At 61.9% G+C, this 25,679-nt stretch overlaps 1 protein-coding gene across 4 annotated transcripts in view; it reads right to left on the bottom strand.

The window, feature by feature from the left end:
• Positions 1–273: 273 nt before the first annotated feature.
• Positions 274–25,679, bottom strand: part of UHRF1 (ubiquitin like with PHD and ring finger domains 1) — a 28,877-nt gene continuing 3,471 nt past the window's right edge. For all 4 annotated transcript variants that reach the window (XM_016144625.2, XM_016144634.2, XM_016144654.2 and 1 more), the window contains 15 exons: positions 19,050–19,334; positions 18,295–18,455; positions 16,183–16,398; positions 12,689–12,789; positions 12,412–12,598; positions 11,686–11,809; positions 11,490–11,597; positions 11,189–11,293; positions 9,900–10,006; positions 8,092–8,254; positions 7,842–7,979; positions 6,246–6,390; positions 6,023–6,177; positions 4,855–4,953; positions 274–1,772 (listed from right to left, as the gene is read on the bottom strand). In XM_016144625.2, coding sequence (XP_016000111.2) covers positions 1,626–1,772; positions 4,855–4,953; positions 6,023–6,177; positions 6,246–6,390; positions 7,842–7,979; positions 8,092–8,254; positions 9,900–10,006; positions 11,189–11,293; positions 11,490–11,597; positions 11,686–11,809; positions 12,412–12,598; positions 12,689–12,789; positions 16,183–16,398; positions 18,295–18,455; positions 19,050–19,334 — 2,241 coding nt within the window. In that variant the 3' untranslated portion in view covers positions 274–1,625. The remainder of the gene's footprint in view (positions 1,773–4,854; positions 4,954–6,022; positions 6,178–6,245; positions 6,391–7,841; positions 7,980–8,091; positions 8,255–9,899; positions 10,007–11,188; positions 11,294–11,489; positions 11,598–11,685; positions 11,810–12,411; positions 12,599–12,688; positions 12,790–16,182; positions 16,399–18,294; positions 18,456–19,049; positions 19,335–25,679) is intronic.

The following is a 25,679-nucleotide window of genomic DNA, read 5'->3' on the forward strand; positions in this document are numbered from 1 at the left end:
AGCGAGGACGAGTGACCTCCCGCTCCGAGCCAGAAGGCCGGATCCAACCCCGTGGCTGTCGTCTGCCGACCACACGAAGGCTCAAGCCAGCGTCCCCCCAAGAGGCCGTCAGAACCACTGCCTGTCACCCTCGACTTCTGGCTGCCGCGGCCCCTCTACGAATTGGGGCTCTCAGGCCTGTCCTGTGGGGTTGTGTGAAGAGAAAATGAAATCAGAACAGCAGGGCCCAGCGGGCTGCAAAGCAATTCACAAACGGGAGACGCGACCAAAGGCATCTGTAAAAGACATTTATTCCGACGATCTAAAATCCGGACAAAGAATGGTGGATTTTTAGAAAACGCCTACACAGAATTCTGTCATTTCTTCCTAATACGTTAACAACCTAATAATGGGGGGCGGGGGGGACTTTTCAAACAATATTGCTCCAGTTTGTCTGCAGTTATGTGATTTAAAATATCCCTGTTCTATTGAGGTATAAGCTGCAAACTTTGGTAAAGTTAGAAAAATTAACAAATCATTCCAAAAAAATACAAAACCAAAAAAAAAAAAAAACAAAAACAAAACCAAACTCTAAGTTATAGAATTCTTGATACATATACAGTAACTACAAAAAAAAATTTCATTTATAAAAAGTGTTTACTTTAAAAAAAAAAATCCCTCTTGTAATTCTCAGTTGGTGAGTTGAAAATTCAATTTAAAGGAACGACAGAACTCAACTCAGCCCCAAACACTCACCCGGTCTCGGGAGAAACTGGTTGGCCGGTCTGAGAATCTGGTCGGCATGTCCAGTAATTAAATTCAGTGCTAAAAGACAGCCCTGCATTTAGAAAGAAAGAACCAAAGGCACTTGAACATGGCTTCGTGCGTCGGCTCCCGCGGCGCTCCAGCTTGGAGGGCGCGTGGCTGCTCGCCCAGCCTCGCCGCGGGGCAGAGTCCCACGGAGGCGGCCTCTGCATGGCCTTCGCTCTGCTCAGGAGGCGGTGGCCTCTGCCTGCGGGTCTCAAACACAGAAGCCAGCTGGTGGCGGGGGCTTGGCGGCCAGAGTTTAAACTGGACTGAACGGGGTTTTTCCTCTTTTCGGCAACATACTGACGGACGACAATGGGGCCACGCCACACCCAGGGCCACCGCCAGGCTCCGTCCAGCTGGGCTCTAGGCGGCGACATGCTGGCAGGAGGGCAGCTCGCATCCAGCTCGCGTCCAGCTCGGGGCCGGGGCCGGGGCCCCGCGTGGGAAAGACCGGAGCAGGCAGCCAGCGCCAGCTCGTGGCCGCCGGGGCCCGGGCGCTGGGGACGTAAGCGGCCTCCGGGCCGAGTCGCTTCTAATTCCATCTTCAGAAAAAAAATTTTCGTTTTTTGCTTCTATGTTGCAGGCTTTGTATTTTTTTAAAAAACCAAGATAAAACACTGAGAAGTCCAACTTTCTTTCTTTCTTTGAGCCGTTATACAAATTCTTGAAAATTTATAGATTAAAATAAACAAAGCCAGGAAGACAAAGGGCTTTTTTGGGAGCGGAGAAAACTACCTGTTTAAGTTAAGCCCACTAAAAAACAAGGGGATTGGGGAGGGGGGGCCAAAGACCCCTCTGATGCGTTTTTAGAAAACGCCGGCGCGAAGTGCTGAGCATCACCGCCCACTGCCGTAGCCGGGGAAGAGCTGGCTGAGGACCGCCTGCAGCGGCTGGTTCACCTGCATGGCGTAGTTCCGGCCCAGGTCGTAGCGGCAGGCCGGACAGCTGAACACCTGGGCCCGGAAGGATCTGTCCAGGCAATCCTACGAGGGAGAGGGGGCAGGTGAGACGTGCCGTCCTCGGCAGCGGGGCCACTCCTGGCCGCCCGCTGTCCCCAGCGATGGAGTCAAGAGCAAACACTGACTTCTCGCAAGGTCCAGAGGCCCCTCCTGCCTGACCCTCCGTCACCTCCTACCACTCGCCGTCCACCACCAGCCCGGCCTCCCCAGGACCCCCTAGAGACTCCTTGCTCATCCTGCCCCAAGGCCTCGGCACGTGCAGGCCACACCACCCGACAGGTCTGTCCTCTGGCTCTCGCAACACTCATGCCTGGGCTCAAGTCACCTGCTCGGAGGACCCGTCCCTGACTCCTGGAACACTGGAGTGGCCCCACCGCAGCCAGTCCTCGCCCAGTGCGCCTCAGAGCAGCACCTTCCCTCTGGAGCCGGCTCGTTTACTAACGTGTTTAGCTCTGACGGCCAGACACTTCCTGCAATCGAGGCTGTGTCTTACTGACCCTCCCAGCACCAAGTGCAGGACCCGAAACGTAGCAGATGCTCAATAACTGTACATCGACGAGACCAACAGGGAGAAGGAAGGCACTGCGGTGCTGGGCACACTCCCAGTTCACACTCGGTTCTCACGGCCGACGCCGGGGAAGAGTGCCAGGCAGGGGCAGAGCCACGGCGCGGACAGGCCCTGGCCAGTCAGCCGCCCTGTCAGAGGAACAGGGAAGACCCCGCCCGCCTGGCCGGAGGTAATGCACGTGGGACGGGGGCCCACATGGGCGTGCACACCCGGAGGATGACGTCGGGCAGCGGGGCGCGGGGGCGAATGTCAGCACAGCACCTTCGACCATGGACACGCGCCGTGGCTTGTTTCCTATTCCTAAAACTCCTGAGCTCCTTTTTCAACGTGAAGTTTACGGCCTTGATTCCAGAGGCAAAGGTAGTTCTCTTTGTGCTCAACAAAAGTAAGATTTGGGTCCACATTCAAAAACCAGGTTCTGATTGTGCATGAGTCACAGCACCCAAAGGTCCATGAGCAAAGAACGATACTCACAACGTGGTCCACCCAGGCCATGAGATATCGTTCGGCCTTAAAAATTAAATTCCAACACAGGCCACAACATCCATGAACCCTGAGGACGTTATTCTCAGTGCAACATGCCAGTCACAAAGGGACAAACACTGTGCGATCCCACTCACTGGGGGTCCCCAGAGGAGGCAGATCCATTAAGACGGGAAGTAGATGGTGGGGCCAGGGGCTGGGGGAGGGGAGGGGAGGGAGTGTTTAACGGGGACAGAGTGTCAGTTTGGAACGATGAGAAAGTCCCTGGAGGTGGATGGTGGGGACTGTTGCACATTTAAACGTGCTTACCGCACTGGACCGCACACTCACAAATGGCTAGGGTTGTAATTTTGCGTTGTGTGTACCTCAGTACGATAAAATAACTTTAGAGTACAAAAACACCAGGTGCTTGGACAGCAGGGCAGAGGGTCACAGCCACTTTCCCATAATCCCTCGGATGCCAAGTGAGTCTCTGGGAGACGCAACCAGTCACACGGACAGACGGGCAGACACATTAAGGCCAGTACCCTCTTCCCGCACAGCGATGGCCCTTTGAGACGGGCGACTGACCTGAGACACTCGGTCCCCGGAACCCCAGCGACTGGTCCACTCGTGCTGTACTAGCCGGCCTGACCCGCTGCAAACCTCCCCGCCACCAACGCCTCCGCCCGTGTGCTGGCCTACAGCCCCGCAGCACGGGTCACCCAGAGCCAGGAGGCTGTTGCTGTGCCCTTCGTCAGGGGCTGCGAGAATGAGGGGGCTTTCCCAGGCTGAGACGGGCAGGCTGGGGGGCGGTCCCACCCTGGCGGCTGACTCCGAAGGCCCCCACCCTCCTCCACCGAGCCTGTGCCACACCTCCAGGTCCCACACCAACGGACCCATCAGGCCACAGGACCGGGTGCGGGGCCCGAGGCAGGCAGGAAGGCCGGACCCTGAAGCCAAAGCAGTTAGGACGAGTCCCCCCCACGTGACAGCCAGCACTGGACAGCCCGACGGCCCCAAGGCGAGGACAGGGGCTGGGAGCGAAGTCGCCAGCAGCTCAGAGACCAAGGGGAAGCAGGAGGCAGCGACGGCCCCTCACACTGCTGCCGGCACTGCCCAGAGCGGCCAGAGAAACCGCTCCCGCGGGCCGGCACCTGCCGCCGGGCGGTCCTGCCCCAGGGGACCCTCGGCCACCCAGGGACACCCATGGTGCGCTCCTGGCACCGTGTGCGGGGGGGCCACGGAAGCTGCTCGCCCCCCACCCCAGTGCTCAGGACGCCCCTGCCAGAGAACGATGCGGCCCGACACCCGGTGTCGAAGGAGAGACCTCGGTCTAGTCTAATCTCAGCCCCCACCTGTCCATCACGTCCTTTCTCTCCAGAGACTGACCACCGGGCAGAGCCTGGAGCCCGCCTGCCCGCCCCACGTCCCGGATCTGCAGGCCCTAACTGTTCAGACGTGCCTGCTCGTCTGTCTGGACCTCCGCACGGGCCCTTCTGCCCTCCTGGAATGCTGCCCGAGGCCCCTCCTCCAGGAAGCCCTCCTCCTGCTCCTCTAGGCCCCTAGGGCGGCAGTCCCAGCCTTTGTGGCACCGGGGATGATGCTCCTATGAGCATCTAACGCCTGAGGACCCGAGGCGGAGCTGAGGCGGCGACGCCGGCGCTGGGAGCGGCCGCGGATGCAGAAGGAGCTTCGCTCGCCCACCCACCCCTCACCCCCCGCTGTGCAGCCCAGTTCCTAACAGGCCTCAGACCGGTTCCAGTCCGCAGCCCAGGGGTTGGGGACCCCTGCTGAGAGACCAGCACCTCATGCCTCTGTACCCCAACCCGCCACCTGTTTAAGTCACTAATCACAGCCGGACCTCAGGCCAGCGCTCTCCCACCCTGACGCGGGACCCCCCGGTGCATGGCAGGCTGGGAGGGTGTTCGACAGACCCAGCCAACGGGCGGCGCGGGGCCAGGTGACGCGGGGCGGCCCAGGCCAGCTGGGGGACGGGGGCCGGGAGGCGGGGGGCAGGGGAGCGGGGCGAGGGGGGCCCGCGGCGAAGGCGGGGCGCTGGGCCACCGCGCTCACCTTGCACACGTTGTGCTGGCACACGGTCGTCACGGGCCGGAACACCAGCTCCTGGCAGCAGATGCACCGGAACGTCTCCTCCACCTTGCTCAGGAACTTCTGAAACGGGAGCACACGGCGCCTGAGGCCAGCTGGGCCTCGCTCCGGGCCGGGCCGGCCACAGAGTGCGCGTCAGCGGTCACGGCAGACCGCCCGGGGCGCACGTGGCTGGGGAGCCGAGGAGAGCTGGTTCCCGTGGCGGGGGTGGGGGGGCAGCCAGAGGACAGCGAGTCGCTCGCTCGCCGTGACCATCAGCGTCACACCCCACTCAGGGCAGGAAGGTCAGGACAGCAGCCTGGACTGGCGGGTCGGTCCTCAGTTGACCATGTGACCCGGCAACCCCGCCGCCAATCCCCAACTTACTATGGCTTCGTTTAAAATTTTCCAACTTCGCAATGGTGTAAAAGCAATCCCAATTCAGTAGGGCCCACACCTCAGGTTTTTAATTGGGCTCGCGCCGCAGGCTCGCACGCCACCCTGCAGAGACGCCGGGCAGCGGCCCGGCCCGGCCGGAGGCCAACGTGAGCGTCCGCAGCACTTTACGGCCGGGCCGTCTGCGACGCAGGGTGGCTGAGGCGCAGCAAGCGCATTTTCCACGTGCGACGGTCTAAGATGTGACCCGTAGAGCACGGAACGTCTGCGCACACCCGAGAGCACGGCCGGCAGCGGCCGGGGGAGACGCTCGCTCACTCACGCTCACAGCCGTGCGCGGAACGCCGTCCGTCCAGACAACGGACCATCATTCGGCCTTAAAGAGAGCTTTCTGACACCTGCTATGATGTAAATGAACCCGGAGAACGTTACGCTCAGCGACATAAGCCAGACACGGAAGGACACGTGCTGCGTGGTCCCGCCCAGGACGTCCCCAGAGGAGTCAGATGCACAGAGACAGGAAGTGGGTGGTGGAGCCAGGGGCTGGGCGTGGGGGGAGTGAGTGTTCGAAGGGGACGGAGTGTCAGTTGGGGACACCGAGGAAGTTCTGGAGACGGACGGTGGGGACAGTGGAAAAGCAACGGGAAACCACGTAATGCCACTGAGCCGACACGTCACGACGGTGCCGGTGGTCAGCGTCACGCCCCCTCTGCTTCGGGGCGGGCGGCCGGGGCGGCGGGGCGCGGGGGACGCTCACCGGCCCGTCCGTGAGCGCCTTGAGGAGCTCGGCCCACAGCTTGGCGTTGCTCTGGTCCTCCCTGACGAGGCCCCTCTGCTGGGCCGTGAGGCTGTACGGCTCCACCTTGCTTTTCTTGGGCGTCCTTCCCGGGGACCCGGCGCCGGTCCTGCCGCCTGGGACAGAGCGGGCGGTGAGCGCGGGCAGCGCCGAGCACGCGCGCGGGCTGCCCCGAGACACCCACCTGCCGGCTTGCTCTTCCGCTTGCCCTTCCTGGGGGACGAGAAGTCCTCGTCCTCCTCCTCCTCCTCCTCCTCCTCGGCCGCCCTCTTTCTGTTCTCCTTTTCCTTCTCCTTCTTGGCCAGCGCCTCGAGGTAGCCTTCTGGGTACTGTGGGAGAGGGGACAGCCGTGAGGAGCGGGCTGGAGCCATGTGCGCCCGGGGCAGCCGGGAACCCCAGGGACCAGGGACCGCCCCGCCCCACTCACGCTTCCTGCCACCCCCCTCCGTGCCTTCCCCAGCCCCCCAGCCCCCCACAGCAGACCGCCTCAGCTCTGCCTCCTCCACTCACTCAAGCCTGGAGCCCGAGGCAGTGACTGTCACAAACCGGGTTCCCAGAATAAAAGGCTAACCTGCCCCTGGCAGGGTGGAGGTGACAAGTCAAATGAGACAGTGATCCAGCCAACCTGATAACCTCGCTATCTTTCTTACTTCCAGTAGGGCAGGCAAACTTTCTCCAGGGGCTAGGTGGCACACCGGCTAGCTTTGTGGGGACACCAGGCTCTGCTGGGCCCCACAGCAGGCAGAACCCGCAGGCGCACGGAGGGACTCGGCTGTGCCCCAAGAAAACTCCGTTTACCAACAAGCAGCCCCAGCCCAGGGGCTCGGCTCACCTACAGGCCCGCTGTGAGGAGCATGGGCTCCCACAGGTCCTCACAGGCGACTCGGTTACAGCCCCATCTCTGAGGCACCTACAGTCATGTCCGATTCCAAAATGTTTCGAGAAATTTCCACCTTCTTTAGAGCAACACTAAGTTGCAATAAAGACTGAAGTCGTCCATAAAGACCCTGCCCCCAGCAGGTGCCGACGTTCCCCGCCCACAGCTGGTTGTCTCCCCAATTCCTCAGCTTCTGAAATCCCCTGTGGTACTAACTTATGTTCAGAAGACAGCTCTCGTGACCCCCCCTCAAGGGGCAGGCACTTTCAGACTCTCAGTGGCAATTAAGATTCCTCAAATAGTCCCGCAAGCTACCAGCTGCACGGCACCTCCCCACGCGCAATTACGGAGCCGAGAGCCGCGTTCCGCACAGGCTGGATCCTCAGGAGGCAGGCCGCTCCATCTCGGAGAGAGGCGAGCCGGTGCCTGGGAGGGGCCCCCTCCTTACCTGTACACCCGCCGCTCTCCACATTCCTCCAGTTTTGTTGTTTTTTTTGGGGGGGAGGGGCTTCTAATTTAATTTCAGACAAACCCACATACTAACACACCTATGAGCCTGGGTCTCAACTCTAAAACTACGAATGCAAAAGCTCAACACGGTCTGCCCAGCCCCACGGCCCACTGGCTAAAGAAGTGAAACGGGCAGCCGCAAGCCGTGGCCAGCGCGGTGCCTGGACAGCACGCAGGAGAGAAACCCGGGAGTGCTTCCGAGCGGAGGAGGCAGGCTTCGGCTGGCTGAGCACTCCACCACCCAGCCATCCATGGGGTGGCTCCTGCCATGATCCCCAGGGACCAACCAAGAAGACAGGGCTCCAGGCAGCACTATGGGCCCAGGTCGCCAGGGCCTCAGCTGCCAGGTGGGCCAGGGGCGTCCCGGCCCCCGCAAGCCCAGCCTGGACGCACCTGCATGGTCAGCCCCAGCTTCTTGATCCGGTCCTTCCCCTCCTTGGTCCAGGGACCGGGTTCATTGTCGTCCCTCCGCAGGAGATAGCGCCACACCAGGAAGCCGGACTTCCCTTTCTCCGGCCAGTACCTCACGACCTGCGGGGCGGAAGGCGCCGTCAGGACTCTGGGACCGGGCGGCCAGGGGTGCGAGGGGGGGTGGGGGAGGGGCGCGTGGGGGCGGGGGGGGGGCGGGGGCGGGGCGGCTCACCTTGTAGATGCCGTCGTACCGGTTGCCCTCGGTGGGCGCGTACTTGCTGTGCTTGCGGCCCCTGACGTTGCGCACCACGCGGACCGGCTTCCCCGACCGCCAGTCCTTGGCCTCCGCCCCCTTGCGGTCGTTGATGGGGGCGCTGCAGTTGAGAGCCAGCGCCCTGTGGGGACAGCGGGGCCATGGATGTGGGTCACACTACGCCCCCCAGGAGGAGGGCCGCACCCCATGCCCTGGGACCTATGCACGTGGCCTTTTTAGGAAAGAGGGTGCTCGCAGATGGACTCGAGTTCAGAGGCCAGGATGGGTGAGGGGACCCCCACATCCGATGGCTGGTGTCCCTGTCAGCAAAGGAGGCGGACGGAGGGGAGGGCGCGTGGAGACGGGGACAGAGACTGAGCGCTGCGGCCACGCGCCAGGGGCGCCAAGGGCGCGGCAGCCACCAGGGGCGGGAGAGGCCGGAAGGGCCCCCCCAGAAGTGTCACAGGGAGCCGGCCCCGTGACACCTGGATTCTGACTTGGGGCCTGCAGGAACGTGCAAGAATAAATGTGTTAAACCACCTCGTCTGCGGGATTTTGTTACTGGCGCTGCAGGCCACTAACGCCCAGTGGAAAAGGTGCCACAGACAGGCGGCGGGGGCACAGGCGGGGGGGGGGGGGGTAGCCCTGGCCGGGCGGGGTGAGCCGGGCGGGGTGAGCCGCAGAGGCTCCGACGCCCTCACCGGGCGGGAAAGGGACAAGAGCTGCAAGTACGCGGCTGGTTTCTGGGCAGAAACGCCACTTTTAAAGAACACGTTTCTTGGACTTTTGGGCCCAGCGTGTATCACTTAATGTCAGCTCGTGCGCAGTTCGTCACATTAAACCTTTTTTCAAAACACGACTTTTAACAGCTACTGAAACTGAAACGCTCCCCCAAACGGATGCTGATATTTTGCTGTTTTACATAACAGTGCGATAAATACAGCTACCTGTAAGTTTCATTCCACGTCTCATAGACACTTTCGATTTTCAAGAGATTTCCAGAAAAATGGTACCAATTTGTATTTCTGGCATTTCTCAACATTTTAAAATTTTTGGCTGTCACAGGAGAAATAAATGGTACCTCACCATCACCTCCGTTTGTATTTCTTTGATTACTAAAGTTGAACGGTTTTTCATGGTTATTGAAAATTTCCTTTTCTTTTGTCGATAATCTGCATGCCCTGTGTGTTAGTTCCTATTGGTCTGCCACAGCTCCTCACGCCTGAGGACTTGACGATTATATGTCCCTCCAGAGAGCCATCTGCCTGCCTTGTCGTTTCAGTTATGGGTTTCACTGATGCAATTTACCATGTTTATGTCATCAAATCTGTCTCTTCTTTTGGACTTTACGATATTCTTTATGCTTAAAAAGTCCTCCCCCTTTCTGCAGTTGGAGGTCAGCAAACTCCAACCCACTGCTTGGTTCTACAAATAAAGTTTTATTGGAACACAGCCACGCTCCTTCACTTACGTAAGCTCTGCAGACGCTTTTGTGCTACGGTGGCAGATCTGAGTGGCTGCAACAGAGACCGTGCGGCCCACAAAGCCCCAAAGATTTATTATCTGGCCTCGCAGGGGAAATACTTAATGTCTCTGAAAGATTCATGAGACGTCAGCAGACAAAGAAGACAAGAAATAGCACCCTTAGGTTCCACCAGTCTCAGTGAGGATCCAGCTTCCTGGGTGTGACACCCCAAGAAAAGAACCAAACCCCCTTCCCTCCGCGCAGCCACCAGCGGACGGGGCAGAGCGAGCAGGCGAAAACGTGAAACCTGGTTTCTGCGGACCTGTTGGTGTTGGTGAGCTTCTGATCACAGGACTGTTCTGCAGTCCGCTTGTTGCCGGAAAGGTCTCGACCACCACTCCCGGTGTAGGTGAACGAATTCCCGTGGTCCTGAAACAGAAGGGGGAAGCTGACGCCCCCGCGGGGCGGGGCCTCACAGACAGCACGCCCAGGGCCCACGAGCACGTCCACTGTCAAGGACACAGGCGCCAGTCCGCGGAGGAGGTGGAGACGCTGCGACCCTGGCCCTGTGCGACCCTGGCCCTGTGCACTGCGACCCTGGCCCTGTGCGACCCTGGCCCTGTGCACTGTGACCCTGGTCCTGTGCGACCCTGGCCCTGTGCACTGTGACCCTGGTCCTGTGCGACCCTGGCCCTGTGCGACCCCGGCCCTGTGCACTGCGACCCTGGCCCTGTGCACGGTGACCCTAACCCTGTGCACTGCGACCCTGGCCCTGTGCACTACGACCCTGGCCCTGTGCACGGCGACCCTGGCCCTGTGCACGGCGACCCTGGCCCTGTGCGACCCTGGCCCTGTGCACTGCGACCCTGGCCCTGTGCACGGCGACCCTGGCCCTGTGCACTGCGACCCTGGCCCTGTGCGACCCTGGCCCTGTGCACTGCGACCCTGGCCCTGTGCACTGCGACCCTGGCCCTGTGCGACCCTGGCCCCGTGGCCGCCGGGGAGAACAGCGCGGCCGCTGCGTAAAGCGGCACGGAGGTCGCTCAAAAGTTAAAGACGGGACGACAGGGCCACACCCGAAAGAGCTGAGAGCAGGGTCTCTACGAGGTACTTGTGCACTCGTGTTCACAGCAGCGGGATTCACGACAGCCGGGAGGACGCGGCAACCCACGTGTCTTGTCCGCCGACACGGGGTGGGTACCAACGCGGCCCATCCCGAAGGTGGCACGGCACGGAGCCCTTAGAAGGATCCTCTGGCACACCCGCTACGAGGATGAGCCGGGAGGACGCTACGGTCAGTGACGTCGGCCGTCACAAAACGACGAGCACTGTGCGACCCCGCTCCCAGGGGGGCCCCGGGGGAGGCAGATCCGCAGAGACAGGAAGCGGATGGGGGGGCTGGGGGCTGGGGGGGAGTGTGTGGCGGGGACAGAGGGTCAGCCCGGGACAATGAGGAAGTCCCGGAGGTGGACACAGGGACGGGTCAGTGGCCTGGCGAGGCGCGTGTGCGCAATGCCGCTGAGCCGTGCACTTACAAGTGGCTAAACGGCACGTTTTACGTTATGCGTGTTTTCCTACAATTACAAAATAAATACCAGCCCCCCCACTCACCACGTCGTCCTCGTACCCGCCGGCCAGGACCAGGGAGTATGCCCCATCATTGCTCCGGCCGTGGATGCCCGCGACGTGAGGCCGATGCACCCCCGACTCGCTGACCTGCAGAAGCCACCGAGGTACGAGTGGCACCACCTGGGGCAGAGGCGCTCGCCCCGCCCGCCCGGCTGCCGCCCGCACCGCCAGCGGCCCGACTCGCCCTCCGAACGCGGCGCGCCCGTCACGAGACCCTCCTCCCCGACAGCACGGGCGCCGCCTGCTCGGGCGGGGGCTGGCGGCCGGGCCCGCCTGCCGGTACCTGGACTCTGAAGCGCCACATGGTGCCCACGGGGATGCCCGGGATGGGTCCGTAGTGGTTGGAGGGCACGATGGTGCACTCCTTGGTGCGGCCCACACACGCCATGCCCTGTCCGCGCCAGGAACAGAGGGGAGAGCAGCGTGAGCGGGCGCGGGGCGCGGGGGGCGGGGGGCGCACGGGGCGAGGGCCACCTCACCTTGCCCCAGTCGCGCTGTGAGGACGACGTGGCCGACGCCATCTTCGCCTTCTTCTTGCTCTCTTTCAGCTTCTCTCCGGCCAGCACCACCTCGCTGGCATCGTTGCGACACTCGGGACAGTACCTGCGACGACAGGGACGTCACCCCCTGCCCTCGGCCCGCTGCGCGCCCCAGCCCTGCAGGCACGACTGGCTCCTGCCACCCTGTGCTGTCCAAGCACGGGGCCACTGAAGTTTACGCTCATGCAAGATCCCAGCTCCTTGGCCGTGCGCGCCACGCGGAGCGAGAGCAGTTCCCCCACCGCCGGCCCTGCCACTGCACGGCGCCCCCGTCCCGCCCCCGCGGGGACCCCCCGGCCAGGCTGTGGGGACCTCAGTGCCCCGCACTCGGCTTCCCCAGCTCCACCAGGGTTGGTGTGTGGACAGTGGCCACTTCCGAGTTGCAGGGCAACTCTGCTGACAGGTTCGGGTCCTCGGACCAGAGCCTGCGGCACATCTGCGGTCACATGTGTGGTCACCGTGGGCGGCTCTGAGGCGGTGCCACGCCCCAGCCCCCTGCTCCCTGCCTGCAGGGGCTCCGGCCCCGCAGTGACCGTGAGGCCCGGGCCACACCGGAACTCAGGACAGTCCCTCGCCCCGTTCCCGTCACCACCCCTCAGGCGCTGGCCAGCCGACAGACGGCGCGGGCCCCCGCCAGCCCTGCCCGGCGGCCGCGGCGGCGCTCACCACTCGTCCTCCTTGGGCACGCTGCTGAGGGGCGGGCAGAGGCAGTAGGTGTGGAAGGCCATGTCGCACTCGTCGCACAGCAGCTGCTTGTCGGGGTCCTGCTTGCCGCCGCACAGGTGGCAGGCGCACACGCGGCAGGCCTTGCTCTGGTCGTCCTTGCAGTGCTTGCAGGACGGCCCGCTCTTCCCTGGACACGGGGGCCAGGGTCACCCCGCGAAGGGCGCCAGAGGCCCCCTCCCACCCCCGGGCGGAAGGCGCGGGCAGGACCCCAACTCACGCCTCAGCGGGTGTTCGGCCACGGGGCCCCCCTCGCCCGGGCGCTCGATCTTGAAGACCTCGTCCACGAAGACGATCCGGCAGTCGTTGAGAGAGTTCTCCCTGCAGGACACGGGCCATCAGGCCTCGCGGGGGGCTCGGCCGCCCCGCACAACCTCCGAGCACGGGAACCTGAGGCTCCAACCGGCTCAGGAACAGGCCTCGCGGGCCTCGGGCGAGCACCTGGCTGTTCCCCCAGCCAGTTCAACTCCTACTACATCAGACACAGCGGGGAGGAAGCAGCGCCTGAAACAGGATCGCCACACGATGCGCCAAGAGGAAGTTCTGACCCTTGGGCGGGCAAGGCCATTAGACAGGGCCCATCATGAAAAATCCACCAAGGTAAAGTCTGACCGATGTGCCTATGTCAAAACACAAAAGCTCCTCCAAGTTCAAAGGGCCCCGAGGGGCCGCGGTGCCATCCACGTCGGCAGCCGCAGTGGCGGCTGAGCAGGGGCCACACACCTCACAGCTGCGACTCCTAGTAACCGCTTCCAGAAAGAAGAGAGAAGCAATTCAAACGTGTCTGACGTAACCCAAGGCCAACAAATATCATTTCAACATGTAATTAATGGTCAAGAATGATCAGTGAGCTTTTCTACAGTCTTTTTCGACACTAAGTCTGCAAAACGCAGCCTGTACTGGACGGTCATGGCACATCTCGGTGACTCACTTGTTAAGAAAAAGGGGACAAGAAACCTAAAGATAAACAAGAGATTTAAAGATACGTGAACACTACTTAGAGCCTGATCAACAAATGGTTTTAAAAAAAGTGAGATAATCAGAAGACTGAACAATGACTGAAAACGCATTAAGAAATTACCGCTAATTTTTAAGTTGTAGTAATGACATTCTAACTACATTTCTTCAAGAAACATGTTTCTAAAACATTTATGAATAAAACCATTCGACGCCTGGGAGTTGCGGGGTGGGGACGATGGCATTCTCAGATGAAGGAAAATTAAAAGACTTCTCAGCTGGCAGACCCACTCATGCAGGATAACCAAAGGAAGCTCTTCGAATAGATAGGAAGTTACAAAGGAAAGACTCCTGGAGCAAAAAGGAAGAACGAGCAGAAATATGGGTAAATACAACTGATCATCCTCCTCAGGAGTATCCTGCACCAGGTGATGATCGAAATAAAAATCGTAACACCATCCGATACACTCACTACAACAAGTGACAAGAGACCAACACCGGAGAAACATTTCTAACTCTTCAAGGTGGTGACACCAGGGTGTCACATGTTTATGGGGTAAAGGCCGGAGAAACCACAAGGAAAACTATACAAAAGTCATTGCCCCAAAGACTGACATAAATCAAGACAGAATCCTAAAAACCGTTTAGGTAGGCGCCAGGAAGGACAGAAAGAGAGAAACAGAAAAAAACAGAGAACAGAAAGACGGGCTTAAGCCTTAACATACCGATAATTATTTCAAACATAAATGGTCTAAACATGCTAATTAAAAGGCAAAGACTAGCAAGGTGGATAAAAAAAGTGACCCATTCTATGTTATTTATAAGAAACGCACTTCAACCTCAACTATATAGGTTGAAAGTAAAAGGAACAAAAAAGATACACCATCCAAACATAAATGTTAAAAAAAAGGTGTGCTCAGTCCACACGCCTCAGGCGAAGCAGACTTGAGAACACAGAATATGACTCGAGACACTACAGGAGGACATCACTACCCTAAGTGTGTGCACCAAAAAACAGCCTCTTCACTATGAAGCCGAAGGGAGAACCAGACGAAGCCAGCTACAGCTGGCCGCCGACTCCGACGCCCCCCAACGCCAACAGAGGCACTGGGCGGAAAACCCGCCAGCACGCTCCCCGGGAACAGCGTGGCCAGCACACCCCCGGGCGCAGGCGCTGCGCCCCGCGCGAGCACCCCGACGGCCACGGGGTCGCCAAGGCAGGCCCGGCTCTGGGCCACGGAACCAACTCTGCCGACTCTCGAAGAGCCGAAATCACACAGCGCGTGCTCTTTGGACATCACGAAGTCAACCTACAAGTCAATAAACGAAAGACGACACAAAGGTCTCTCGAACCCAGCAATTAAGCGCCACACCACTAAAGAAGCCAGGAGTCCGCGAGGAAATCTCAAAGGAAACCAAAGAAACAGCACCGAACGAGGAGAGGGCCTGGCGGCACACACCGCGGCGGGCAGAGGCGAGGGGCGTCCTCGGCATGCGCGCTAGAGGAGCCGCCCTGCTCGCTGGTCTGAGCTGCCGCCTCCAGAGAAGGCAGCAAACTCGACCCGCGGCAAGGAGGGGGGCAGCGCGGGGTGGGAGCAGCCGTCGGCGCAATCGGAAACGAGCCGAGGAAAACGAACAGCGGTGCAACAAAAAACGGGGTCGCGTTTAATGGTGACGTCGCCACCGCCCGCCCCCGCCCCCACCCCCACCCCCCTCCCGCCACCCCCCCCAGGGCCCCTCCCCCGTGACCGCGGCACGGGCCACGTGTGTGTGTGAGACACCGCTGCCCAGATTTTCACGTCTGTGTTCTATGCAGACGTTGGAATGCTGTTCATCCATGGAAGAGGTAAGTTCTAACACGTCCTGCTACCTAGACGGGCCTGGAGGTCGTTACACCCAGTGACACAGCCAGACACAGGAGACATGCCGGGGGGTCCCACTCGCAGGAGGGCCACAGAGGAGCCGGACTCGCGGAGCGCAGACGGTGGGGGGGGGGGCGCGTGTGATGGGGGCAGTGGCTGTTTGGGACGATAACAAAGTTCGGGAAGCGGAGCAGCACTGACAGTTGGCACCTGATGCCACTGAACCGTACACTTACAAATGGTCGGGAGAGGTTTTGTGTTGTGTTATTTCAACATAGAAAGAGACAGACAGACAGACAGACCGAGAAAGGCAAAGCAGACTAGAGCCTGGCAAACGTTTTCTGCAAAGCACAGAAGAGTGAGTGCTCTTGGTCTCTCCCAAATACTCCAAATGCCAACACAAGAGGAGCCACCGATAACAGGCAAACAGATGGGCACGCTGTGTGCTGATAAAACTTTATTCACCGAAACAGGCAGGGGCTGGATCCAGCCTGCGGACAGCAGTCTGCCAACCCAGGTGTGGCGCACACCACCTCGGGCCTGTTTGTCTGCGTGCACATTCATGCTTGTTTAGGCACAGGATGTCCCCGGAAGGTGCCGGCACAGGCATGTCTCCAGAAAGGAGAACGGGGTGGCCAGGCGACAGAGGAAGGAACAATGTTCACTGTGGCTCTCCCGACCTTCTGGATTCTGACGCATTTAAAGTTTCTGCCTATTTGCCAAATCTACAGCAACAAGGAGCACAGGAAGGCTCGCATCTCCAGCCAGGGCCCAGAGCCGCTCCCGGCAGGGGCACGAGGCTCAGTGTCCCAGTCGGAAGATCACCTGGGGGCCCAGAGAGGCGAAGGGGGCTGGGCCCCCGCAGAGGGCGCTGCCCGGACAGCCGGCCACTCACCCGAGCCGGACGTTGGCGTACAGCTCCCGCGCCGTGCGGGTCTCGCGCTTCCGCAGGATCTCGGCGTCGTACCAGAAGCCCCGGTCCTTCGGGTTGTCGGGGTTGTAGTTGAGCATGACCTCCTGGCCCACCTCCAGCTCCTGCCACTTGAGGATGTGCCGGGCGCGGGCCCGGACGTCCTGGGAGCTCATCTGGACCACCCCGTTCTCCGGGTAGCTGCGGAGAGAGCCACGTTCAGACCCCAGGCGACACCCACCGCATGCTCTCCGCGGCAACAGGACACGGGTCCGGGTCCTTCTCACCACGCAGTTCGCAGAGTCCCCTCCCCCGCCACCTCAGGTGCTGGTGGCGGAAATTCACAGGTACAGAGGGCGCACCAATTACAGAAAATGTTAAGGGCTGATGCGTGTCCCCTGAAAAGATATGTCAGAGGCCTAATCCCTGGCATGTAGGAATGAGGCCTAATCTGGAAATAGAGTCTCTGCAGGTATTAATTTGGTTACAAACTAAGATGAGGTCACGTTGCCTTAATCCAGTATGACGGGTGCCCTTGTGAGAGGGCGTCACACACACAGGACACTGGGAGCCCGAGACAGCCGGCCAGCACTGGGAGCTGGAGGGGGCGGGAAGCACGGCCCCTGGCCGCCCGGACCCCCGGCCGTGGACATCCGGCTGCCGGAACCGTGAGAACAAACCTACTACAAACCACCCGGTCTGCGGCCCTAGGGACGTGACAAAGAAATGGGGCGGGGGGAGCCTGAGCTTCCTCCAGACGCACGGATTGGAACGGGTTCTGCAGAGGGGCGTCCAGCACCTCGTTTACGTAAGCACGACGTGGAGATTAGAATACGACGCCCGATCATCCTGAACATGCGGCCATAGTCCGGCAGCCTCGAAAAGGCATAAGATGACGGCTGGAGAAAACACCGTCAGGCAGAGTGAACCTCGACCGCGAGGGGGACGAGCCCGAGGTCGGCTGCGCCGCCTGGCACTCGCTGCGTCCACTGCGCTGCCAGCACGGGGGTGCCGAGCTCTTCCTGCGAAGGGCCGGGCAGCCGAGGGGCTGGGAGGTCTGCTGCCAGTACTCAATTCTGTCGCTATCACCAAGAAAGTGGTCACGGGTAACATGAAAATGGATGGGTGTCGACGTGTTTCGATAGCTTTGTTTACGAAAACAGGCAGTGGGCCAGCCTTGGCCCTTGGGCTGCAGTCTGCAACGCCCTGACCAAGAGGAATCCTGCTCGGACTGTGATTCACCTACTCAGTTACTCCAACTGTTCATATGGAGCTAGGCTTAGGACGTGCCCAAGACCAGGGCAGGCAGTAGGGACCCCAAAGAGAACCAGAAGCCCCGAGCACCCAGAATGGGACGCCCGCAGGCATACTCGCCCCCCGTTATGGACTGCATTGTGTCCACCCCCAATTTCATGCCTTAAAGTCCTGATCCCTAAAGTGACTGTATTTGGGCATGGGGCTTTGAGGGAGGTAACTGAGGTTAAATGAGGTCATGTTGCTGGGGCCCTTAGCTGACAGGATGGTGTCCTTGCAGGAGCCCCCAGAGCTAGCTCTTTCTGTGTGTACAGAGAAAAGAGAGGGGATGGCTGTCCACGGGCTGGGGGGTCGGGGCTCAAGAACGAGAGCTGCAGAGCTTCCCGCGCAGGGCCGGACCCGCCCGCCCCATTGGCCCCGGAACCGTGGAGAAGCAATGCCCGACGCCCGAGACGCCCTCCGCGCTCAGAGACGAGGCTCCCTGTGCCCAGCACAGGCCCGGGCACACAGTGAGCACTCAGCAGCTGCCATCGGTCACATCCGGCGGGGGAGGGACGCCAAGCCGGTGTCACGCGGTGACGCACAGTGTGAGCGCCACGTGGAGACAGGGCCTGGGGTGGGCTCTGACCGGCAGAGCAGGCTTCTCCAGAGGCGAGGAGGACTCAGCCCGGCTCTGGGTCTCCACAGCACTGGGCTTCTGGGGGTGCCCTCCTGTGTGGTTTGGAAGCCTGAGGGCGGGGTCCCCGAATCCTGGCCATCACGCCCAGGGCCGTGCCGAACCCCAGGTCTCGCACGGAGCGCCGACGCCCCGAGCCCGCCTGCCTGCGGCGAGGTGACACTCACTCGTCGTACGTCACGTGGTAGATGACGTCTCCTTCCGGCGCCGAGCAGGAGGTGGAGCTGCAGGGCTCGTCCTGGGCGGGCGCCCTCCTGGTCACCTTGACAACCTGCGCCTCAAACCACGCGCCCATGTTGGTGTCCCGAGCGTCGACGTACTCATTGACCTGTGAGGAGAGAGAACGCTCCCATCCGGCCCGAGCCAGGGAAGGCGGCCCGACCCGCGGCACCGGCCAGGGCCCGCTTCCGGTCCGCGTGCCGACGCCGGGGACGCGAGCCCAGGGCCTGCAGCGGGCTTCCCGCGGGGGCGCTGTGGACCTCTGGGGCCCGGCCGTCCGGGGCACCGGGGGTGCTGAGCAGCTTCCCCGGCCCCGCCCACTCACGCCAGCAGCACCCCCAGTCCTGACGACCCCGGAGGTCCCCGTTGTCCCCTGGGGGCAGGACCACCCTGCTGTGCTGCCCAAAGAGACTGGAACGGCCCACTTTTTCAAGATCGCTATGTGAATTTTCGCCAGCGAAGCCAGCAGCTCCACAGCCACGGCAGACCGCAGACCGAGAGGAGACGCGGGGAGGCCTGGACTCCCCCAGGGACAGGGAGCGGGAGCAGCTGCGATTCTGCCCCAGGAGCTCCCGGAGCTGGGCACGGCGGGACTGCAGTGCCCGCCGCAGGGACAGAGCTGCAGCGGGGGCCAGGGAAGGCAGGGGGCTGTGGGGCACGGAGACCGGCCGCCCTCGAGCCTTCCGCGGGGGCCCAGCCTCACCTTGTACAGGCCCAGCTCCGTGTCATCCCACGCGTCCTCGTCCCCCTCGGCCGTCTTCCCGTCCGTCTCCACGGCCGCCTCGCCGCTGTTGGAGGACTTGTCCGACTCGCTCTGGCCCAGGCAGCAGCCCGAGTCCGTGTCCGAAAGCTCGGAGTCCCTCTCCTTGCTGCTGCTGCCGCCGCCGCCGCCGCCGCTAGGGGGCAGCACGAGGCTCTGCCGCACCAGCAGCTGGATGGTGTCGTTCAGGCGGACGTCATAGTCAAAGAGGGTGTGGCCGTCCTCCATCTGCAGGGAAGCGGGACCCGGTCACTCGTGCCAGACATACCGGGTGCATCTGTGGGCCCCTGGCAGCCGGCACGGGCCCTGGCAAAGGCCCAAATGTGCCCCCGAGTGAGGGGACAACAGAATCCGCCCGCTCCCGAGGGCGCGCACGGATGCCCCTTCCGCAAGGTCCCCGGACCCTCTCGGACGAGGGCTCCTGGTGTCACGCGATGGCCCCGCTGGGCTGTGGACACACACCGGGTGTCCTGAGGCTCACGCTGTGCGTGTTTTGTGCTCCGCGGCTCTCGTCACGGTAAACGTGAGCTGCCTCTGTCACTGGCTCCCGGTTGGGGCGGTCCTCGGGGGACAACGGACTGCGACGTCTGGGGACGTGTGCGGTTGTCGCGGCTGGGTGAGGGGACCCTCCTGCCGTCAGGTGGGGGGGGGGCAGGGACGCTGCAAACCCCTAGTGCCTGGGACGGCCCCCCCAGAGTACCCCGCCCTGGCATGCGAGAACCCAAGGAGGCCCCCCCACCCCCCAGCCTCCCGGGAAGGCTCGAGCTAGAGTTTGACCCACTCAGGGCGCCTTCTCGGATCCAGTCGCCCACCCTCTGTTAACGCCTTCATGCTGACTCCACCCACCCTGGTCGCCTGCTAACGGGACCGAAAGGCCAGCACAGCTCAGCAACTGGCACCCCTGGGTGTCAATCAGCAGGCACGAGCAAAGGAGTTTTGTCATCTGAGCTGCATCCCAATGCACCAAGGAGTCGCCTTTTATTAGAAACTGTCTGTCACGCGGGACTCTGCTGGCATCCACCAAGGACCCTGCAAGTCCGTCCTGTCCTATCTAGACCTAAGGCAGGTCTCCATCCCCCACCGCACTGTGACCCGGGAGCCCGATCATGCTGTGGGGGGCCGAGCAGCACCCCTGCCCCCACCCGCTTGGTACCAGGAGCAGTCCCTAGTCGTGACAACCACAGATGTCCCCAGGTGCCCAGTGCCCCCTGCAGGCAGAACCACCTGGCTCAGAAGGAGCGCCCTAAAAAAAGGAAAACATACACGAAAGATCGATTTTCCTTCCTTCCCAATTTTTACCAAAAGCCGGCGAGTTCACAGGACTGGTGGCCATTCACATGCCAACAGCACAGTGGAGACGAGCTCCACGTCCAAGGTCACCCTTCGCCACAGACCTGAGAAGCTGATGGGCGATGACCCTCTCGCCCGCTGACGCGTCCAAACACCTCGACACGCGCCTACAGCCGCAGGGGGCCCCTGGCTTTCCGGTCCCACGCTGCCCGCTCCCGACGAGCCTGGCACGGCCCAGGTACCACGCGGAGGACGGGGGGTGAGACGTGGCGCCAGCTCAACACGGGGCCGCACGGAACAGCCGGGACGCCGGGCGGAGGGGACACGGCCAGGAAGAGACGAGCCGCCCTGCGCGCCCACGTTCGCGGCACCGTCACAGGAGCCCGGGGCGGAAACGGCCCAGGCATCCACTGACGGACAAACGGAGACACACGAGGTCGGCCGTCCACACACTGCAGTGTCACTCGGCCGTGACGGGCGCCTGCCACAGGGACGAGGCCTGAACACACGCCGGACGCAGGGGCCGCGCGGCAGCCCCGCGGGTGGGGCATGTCCAGAGCAGGCGCGTCCCCAGAGACAGGGCTCGGGCGAGTGGTCCTCAGGGGCTGGGGGAAGGGGCTGAAAGGCCCGGGCTTCTCTCGAAAATGTAAAATTTACTGTGATGGCTGCGAACCTGTGAAGAGAGCCGAACACTGAACTACACATTTAAATGGGTGAATTGTATAGCACGTGAGTTCAATCTCCATAGAGCTGGTAAAAAAAAAAGAAGTCCAAAAAAGCTACATGATTCCAAATACGGACTGTCCCCAACTTACGACGGTTCCACTGACGACTTTTCAGCTTTGCGGTGGTGTGAGAGCCACACACAGTCAGTGGAAGCGTCACTTCTCACTCTGAACAGGGCTCTCGTCCCGGGCTAGCAAGACGCGGCCGGACACGGTCCCCGGCCCGGGGAGCGCGTCTGCGGGAGGCCGCGCTGAGCCGTGGCGGTCGGCGGGCCGGGCGCATGCGCATCCGCCACTCACGGCACTTTCAACGGGCGACGGGCGCTTCGGGGCAGTAAGTCAAGGAGCGCCTGCCTACGACACTGGACGAAGCCGGACTACGGAGGTCGCAGACGGGTCAGTGGTTGCCAGAGGGGGGTGATCTAAAAAATAAAGTTTACTAACTTACAAAAAAAGATGGGGACAAGTGTCTCCAGCACAACTGTGACAGGAAAGCCGGCAGAGGGCCAGCCAAATGCTACTAAAGAGAATGAGCAAGACGCTCGCACCCTGGGGCCCGGCACCTCCCCAGGGAGGCAGCACCCCGCGACTCGAAGCCGGAGCGCTCCCTGTGGGGCGAGGAGCAGCAGCGGTGTGTGGCCTCCTCCCACGCATGACGCCAGGCACGTCGCAGTCAGACAGCCACGGCGTCCCCAGACGTGGCCCGGCATCGCCGGGGGGGCAGAGCGGTCCCCTGAGAACCAGTGACTAGAGACTCTCACATGTGCACCCCAGGGACACGGACACCAGTGTCCCCAGCATGCTCGCAGCAGCATCGCTTGCAAACAGAACAGTGGCTTTTGCTCACACAGGACCGTTTCTCACAAACAGTGGCTTTTTCTCACAGCTGCGTGTGACAGGGAGACACAGCAGCGTCTCCCACACACGTCAGGAGACGAGGACGGCTTCAGAGGACAGGAAATAAACCCAGCCACCTGAGCAAGACAGCCAGGAGCAGGGCCGAGTCAGGACGGAGCACACGGTCAGCTTTCTGTTCCGCAGAGAGCAGAGCAAGAGGCCGCGCTGGAGAGGAGAGGCCGAGGTGGGAGGCGGGGCGGCCAGCCGGGGGGCAGACGCACCGGAGTGAGCACTGGGGTGCGGGGTGGGGGAGGAGCCCCGACGTGGGCCCAGCACGCACACTGACCCCACCTCCCGCCGGTGAGCCCCTCGCTGGGCCTGGCCCGGGCTGACAGCACCCCCACCTGCTCAGGCCTGGGCTCCGTGGAGGAGGGGACATGCCTCCCAGTGCGAGGGTGCAGACAGTCACGAGGGGCAGGGCATAGGCAGGCAAGGCGGCACTTATACTGGGTCAGGCCAGCCTGGAGCTCCGCCTCCAGGGCATAATTCGTAAGCTGTTCCAGTGGCTTCCAGAGGCCCCTTCTGGAACTTTCCAGAAGGGCCCTGCAGTCATCAGGAAGAAGCTTGCACGACTGTTCACTGTGCTGAGGGGTGTGGGTGTGTGTGCACACGCATGCACCCCTCTGCCCTCCCGGCCCCCACTTCCCCAAAGCTGTGCGGCCCACTGAGGGAGAGAGGCTGGGCCTGGCCCCCCTCACACCAGCAAGTCGGCGGGATCCAAGAGTCCAAGTCCAGGGCTGGTACCGAGATCCTGAAATCCCAACCGAGGCTAATGACGTCGATACAAGCATAAAACTGAGTGACGATGAGCCTTACCTTACGCTAGAAATTCCAACGTTAAACCTGAGGTTAAAATCCTGTATGACCAAAATTCCCACTGAAAATCCCTTAACTTGCCTGTAGTAAAGCACGTACAGCTGTCCCTAGGGATGCAGGGGGACTGGGTCCCGGACCCCCGAGTCCCTCACGCGGAACGGTGGTTTGTCCACGACCCGTCTGCGCACCAGGCCGCGTACGGCACTTCGTTGCCGGGGATTCGGCGTCACGCTCAGCGTGGGGCAAACCTGGGTTTTGCTTTTTGGAACTTTTTTCTGCCCCCGGATACTTGTGATGTGCAGTTAGTTGAGTCCCTGGATACGAAACCCACAGATGCAGGGGACTGACTGTATGTGGTTTGGGGCAGATACCATCATACTGTAGATTCAGGTCTGAGGGCAAACTGCCCGCACTATTTAAATTACGTCTCTCTCTCTAAACCCCAGTATCCTTCCTGGATGTTTGAAATTTTGCACCATGAGCATCATGTAAAACTAAACAAACACGCGATTTAACAACTAGGCGCCAGTTCCTTTTGTAAACTTAGACTGAAAGCTCACTGTGCCTGCTTCCGCCCACTTCCTGCCCCTCGTGACATTCCTGGGGGATCTTTCTCAGGATGCCGAGTGCGGCCCAAAGACACAGAGGGCAGGTAAGAAATGCCACCGGGTTGGCACGTGCTGACTCTCTGACTGGCTTAGAGGTGGCACTCTGGGTGAGCGGCTATCACCCGGACCGCAGGGTCCACCCGAGGGCGGTGTGGGCCTCGAACCGAGACAGACCTCAAGCTGGAGGAAGGGAGCATCCCACGGCGGCCCCGACCGCCGCTCGCTGAGCTCGGGGGAGAGAGGAAGTGAGACCGCCGCCCCCCCTCCTGGGGATGCGGCCCCGGCCCCCGCCTCCCCATGTCAGCCTCCAGCCACGGCGGCAACCTGAGGTGCGGGCCAGACGGACGCCCAGACAGAAGGACACATGGGAGGCAGCACCCCAGGCGGGAAGGAGGGGACAGTGGACGGCGCCTCCAGGACAAGCGTGTCCCCCCACTTCCTGGACCTGCGCAGACACGGAGGGCGAGTCGGGCTTGACAGTGAACTCTGCCCTTTGACCCCAGAGGGCTGCAGCTGAGGACGTGCCCTGGAGCAACACTTCGGCGGGAGCTCACCGGCACCACGCGACAGGACCGCACCAAGCCACAGCGCCCAGCTCTGCCCCTGGGGCCCTCGGCCACGTGGACACGTGGAAAGGGGGCCTGAGGCCCAACAGTCCGAGCCCCCTGCCCCGGGGCCTGTCCCGCACACTCCCCGGCAGTGCCGTCCGCAACGAACCCTGGCTGCACAGCCCGGGGCGCGACCCAAGCGCGGTGACGGGCGCACGGAGGCCGGCCTGACGCTTGCGCCTGCACCTATTTTTGTAAATAAAATGCGCCGTGACCCCTGCCGGAACACGCCCGTTCGCTCACCCACTGTCGTGGTGGCGGTGGCGGTGAGCGGTCCCTCAGGGACAAACATCTCCCCGCGGGCCCCTTACAGACAGGACCTGCGGACCCCTGGCTTGGAGGGCGTGCCCTCCCGGGAAGGACACCCTCCCTCGAGCAGCCTGAAGGACAGGTCTCCGTGAGGCGACCGTCCTCTTTGCTGCCTGACCCTCTGGGAAGACAGGCAGCGTTCGGGACAGAGCAGCACGCAGGGGCGCTCGGTGGGGCCCTGAGACACGAGTGACCCTCGAAGGGCCATTCCGAGGACACCATTTCGACGGCTCTTTCAGACCGACCTCAACACAGCTTCGAGGCCAGCAAAGCCGCCGAGCTGTTTTCCTAAAGTCAAAGACCGGCCACAGTAACAGTCCTCGCGTGGGGGCGACGCCACCCCCAAGGGGTTGTCATGACTGGGGTGCTCCTGGCACTGCGTGGGTGGGGGCGGGACGCCGCTCCGCACCCCGGTGCGCAGGCGGCCCCCCGAGTGCCCCGGCCCCGACGTCGGCAGGGCAGGGGGACACAGCCTGTGGCTGCGTCTTCACCGCGAGGCAGGCACGGGGCGCGGCCCTCACGTCTGTTACCTCAGCGGACTCTCGCCGCGCCACAAGGCGGCGGGTCCGCCATCAGCCCTGTCTGAACGGTCACCCGCCAGGCCACTTGGCCGGGGGACTGGTGAAGATTACACTAAACACAAAGCGTGGTGCCCGAGCCTGTTAAAGGCCGTGCCACAGACGAGAGCTGTTGTTACTTTTATGGGCAGCCAGACAACAGCCGCCAGATGCCGCTCCCCTGGCCCGGCGGGGCCTGCCGCCCCGAGTCCCTGCCCCCATCCGCCCCCTGCATTTCCGTCAACCAGGCGACATAACCGCCGACCCATTCAGCTTAACGAGGCGCCCCCTCCCATATCCTGGAGACTCAGCTATGTGCTGCTTTATGGTCTTAGTCAATCTCCCCGCAGACCTTGGACTGCTGTGCATGTTTCTTCAAGAGGAAAAAAAAAAAAAGGACTGTGTACACTCTTCCAGAACATTCTGGAAAAACAAGAGCTCTCTTGAAGCCACGGAAGTTGCACGGCTCTCTCTCACGGTTAGGCCGCTCCGTTTGCAGACGTCCCCGGCTGTGAGCTGCTGCCTTCGCGGCCTTTGTCCCCCGGCCTCCTGCTGCTGCCCATACCTCCCCGCGGCCAGGCAGCCCTGGGGAAACTGCATCAGGCTGAGGCCCGGCTTCCTCACCCGGAAGACAGAAAGGACCGGGCGCTCCCTCGGAGCTGCCAGGTGGGGTGTGGCGGGGCGCGGCGCCGGGAGGGCGCGGGAAGGAGCACGGTGCCGGTGGCGGAGGAGCCGGGGCGAGGGCGCCCCCTGGCTGAGCGCC

This window comes from Rousettus aegyptiacus, unplaced genomic scaffold, assembly GCF_014176215.1.
Source record: "Rousettus aegyptiacus isolate mRouAeg1 unplaced genomic scaffold, mRouAeg1.p scaffold_m13_p_16, whole genome shotgun sequence".
Classification (NCBI taxonomy): Eukaryota; Metazoa; Chordata; class Mammalia; order Chiroptera; family Pteropodidae; genus Rousettus; species Rousettus aegyptiacus.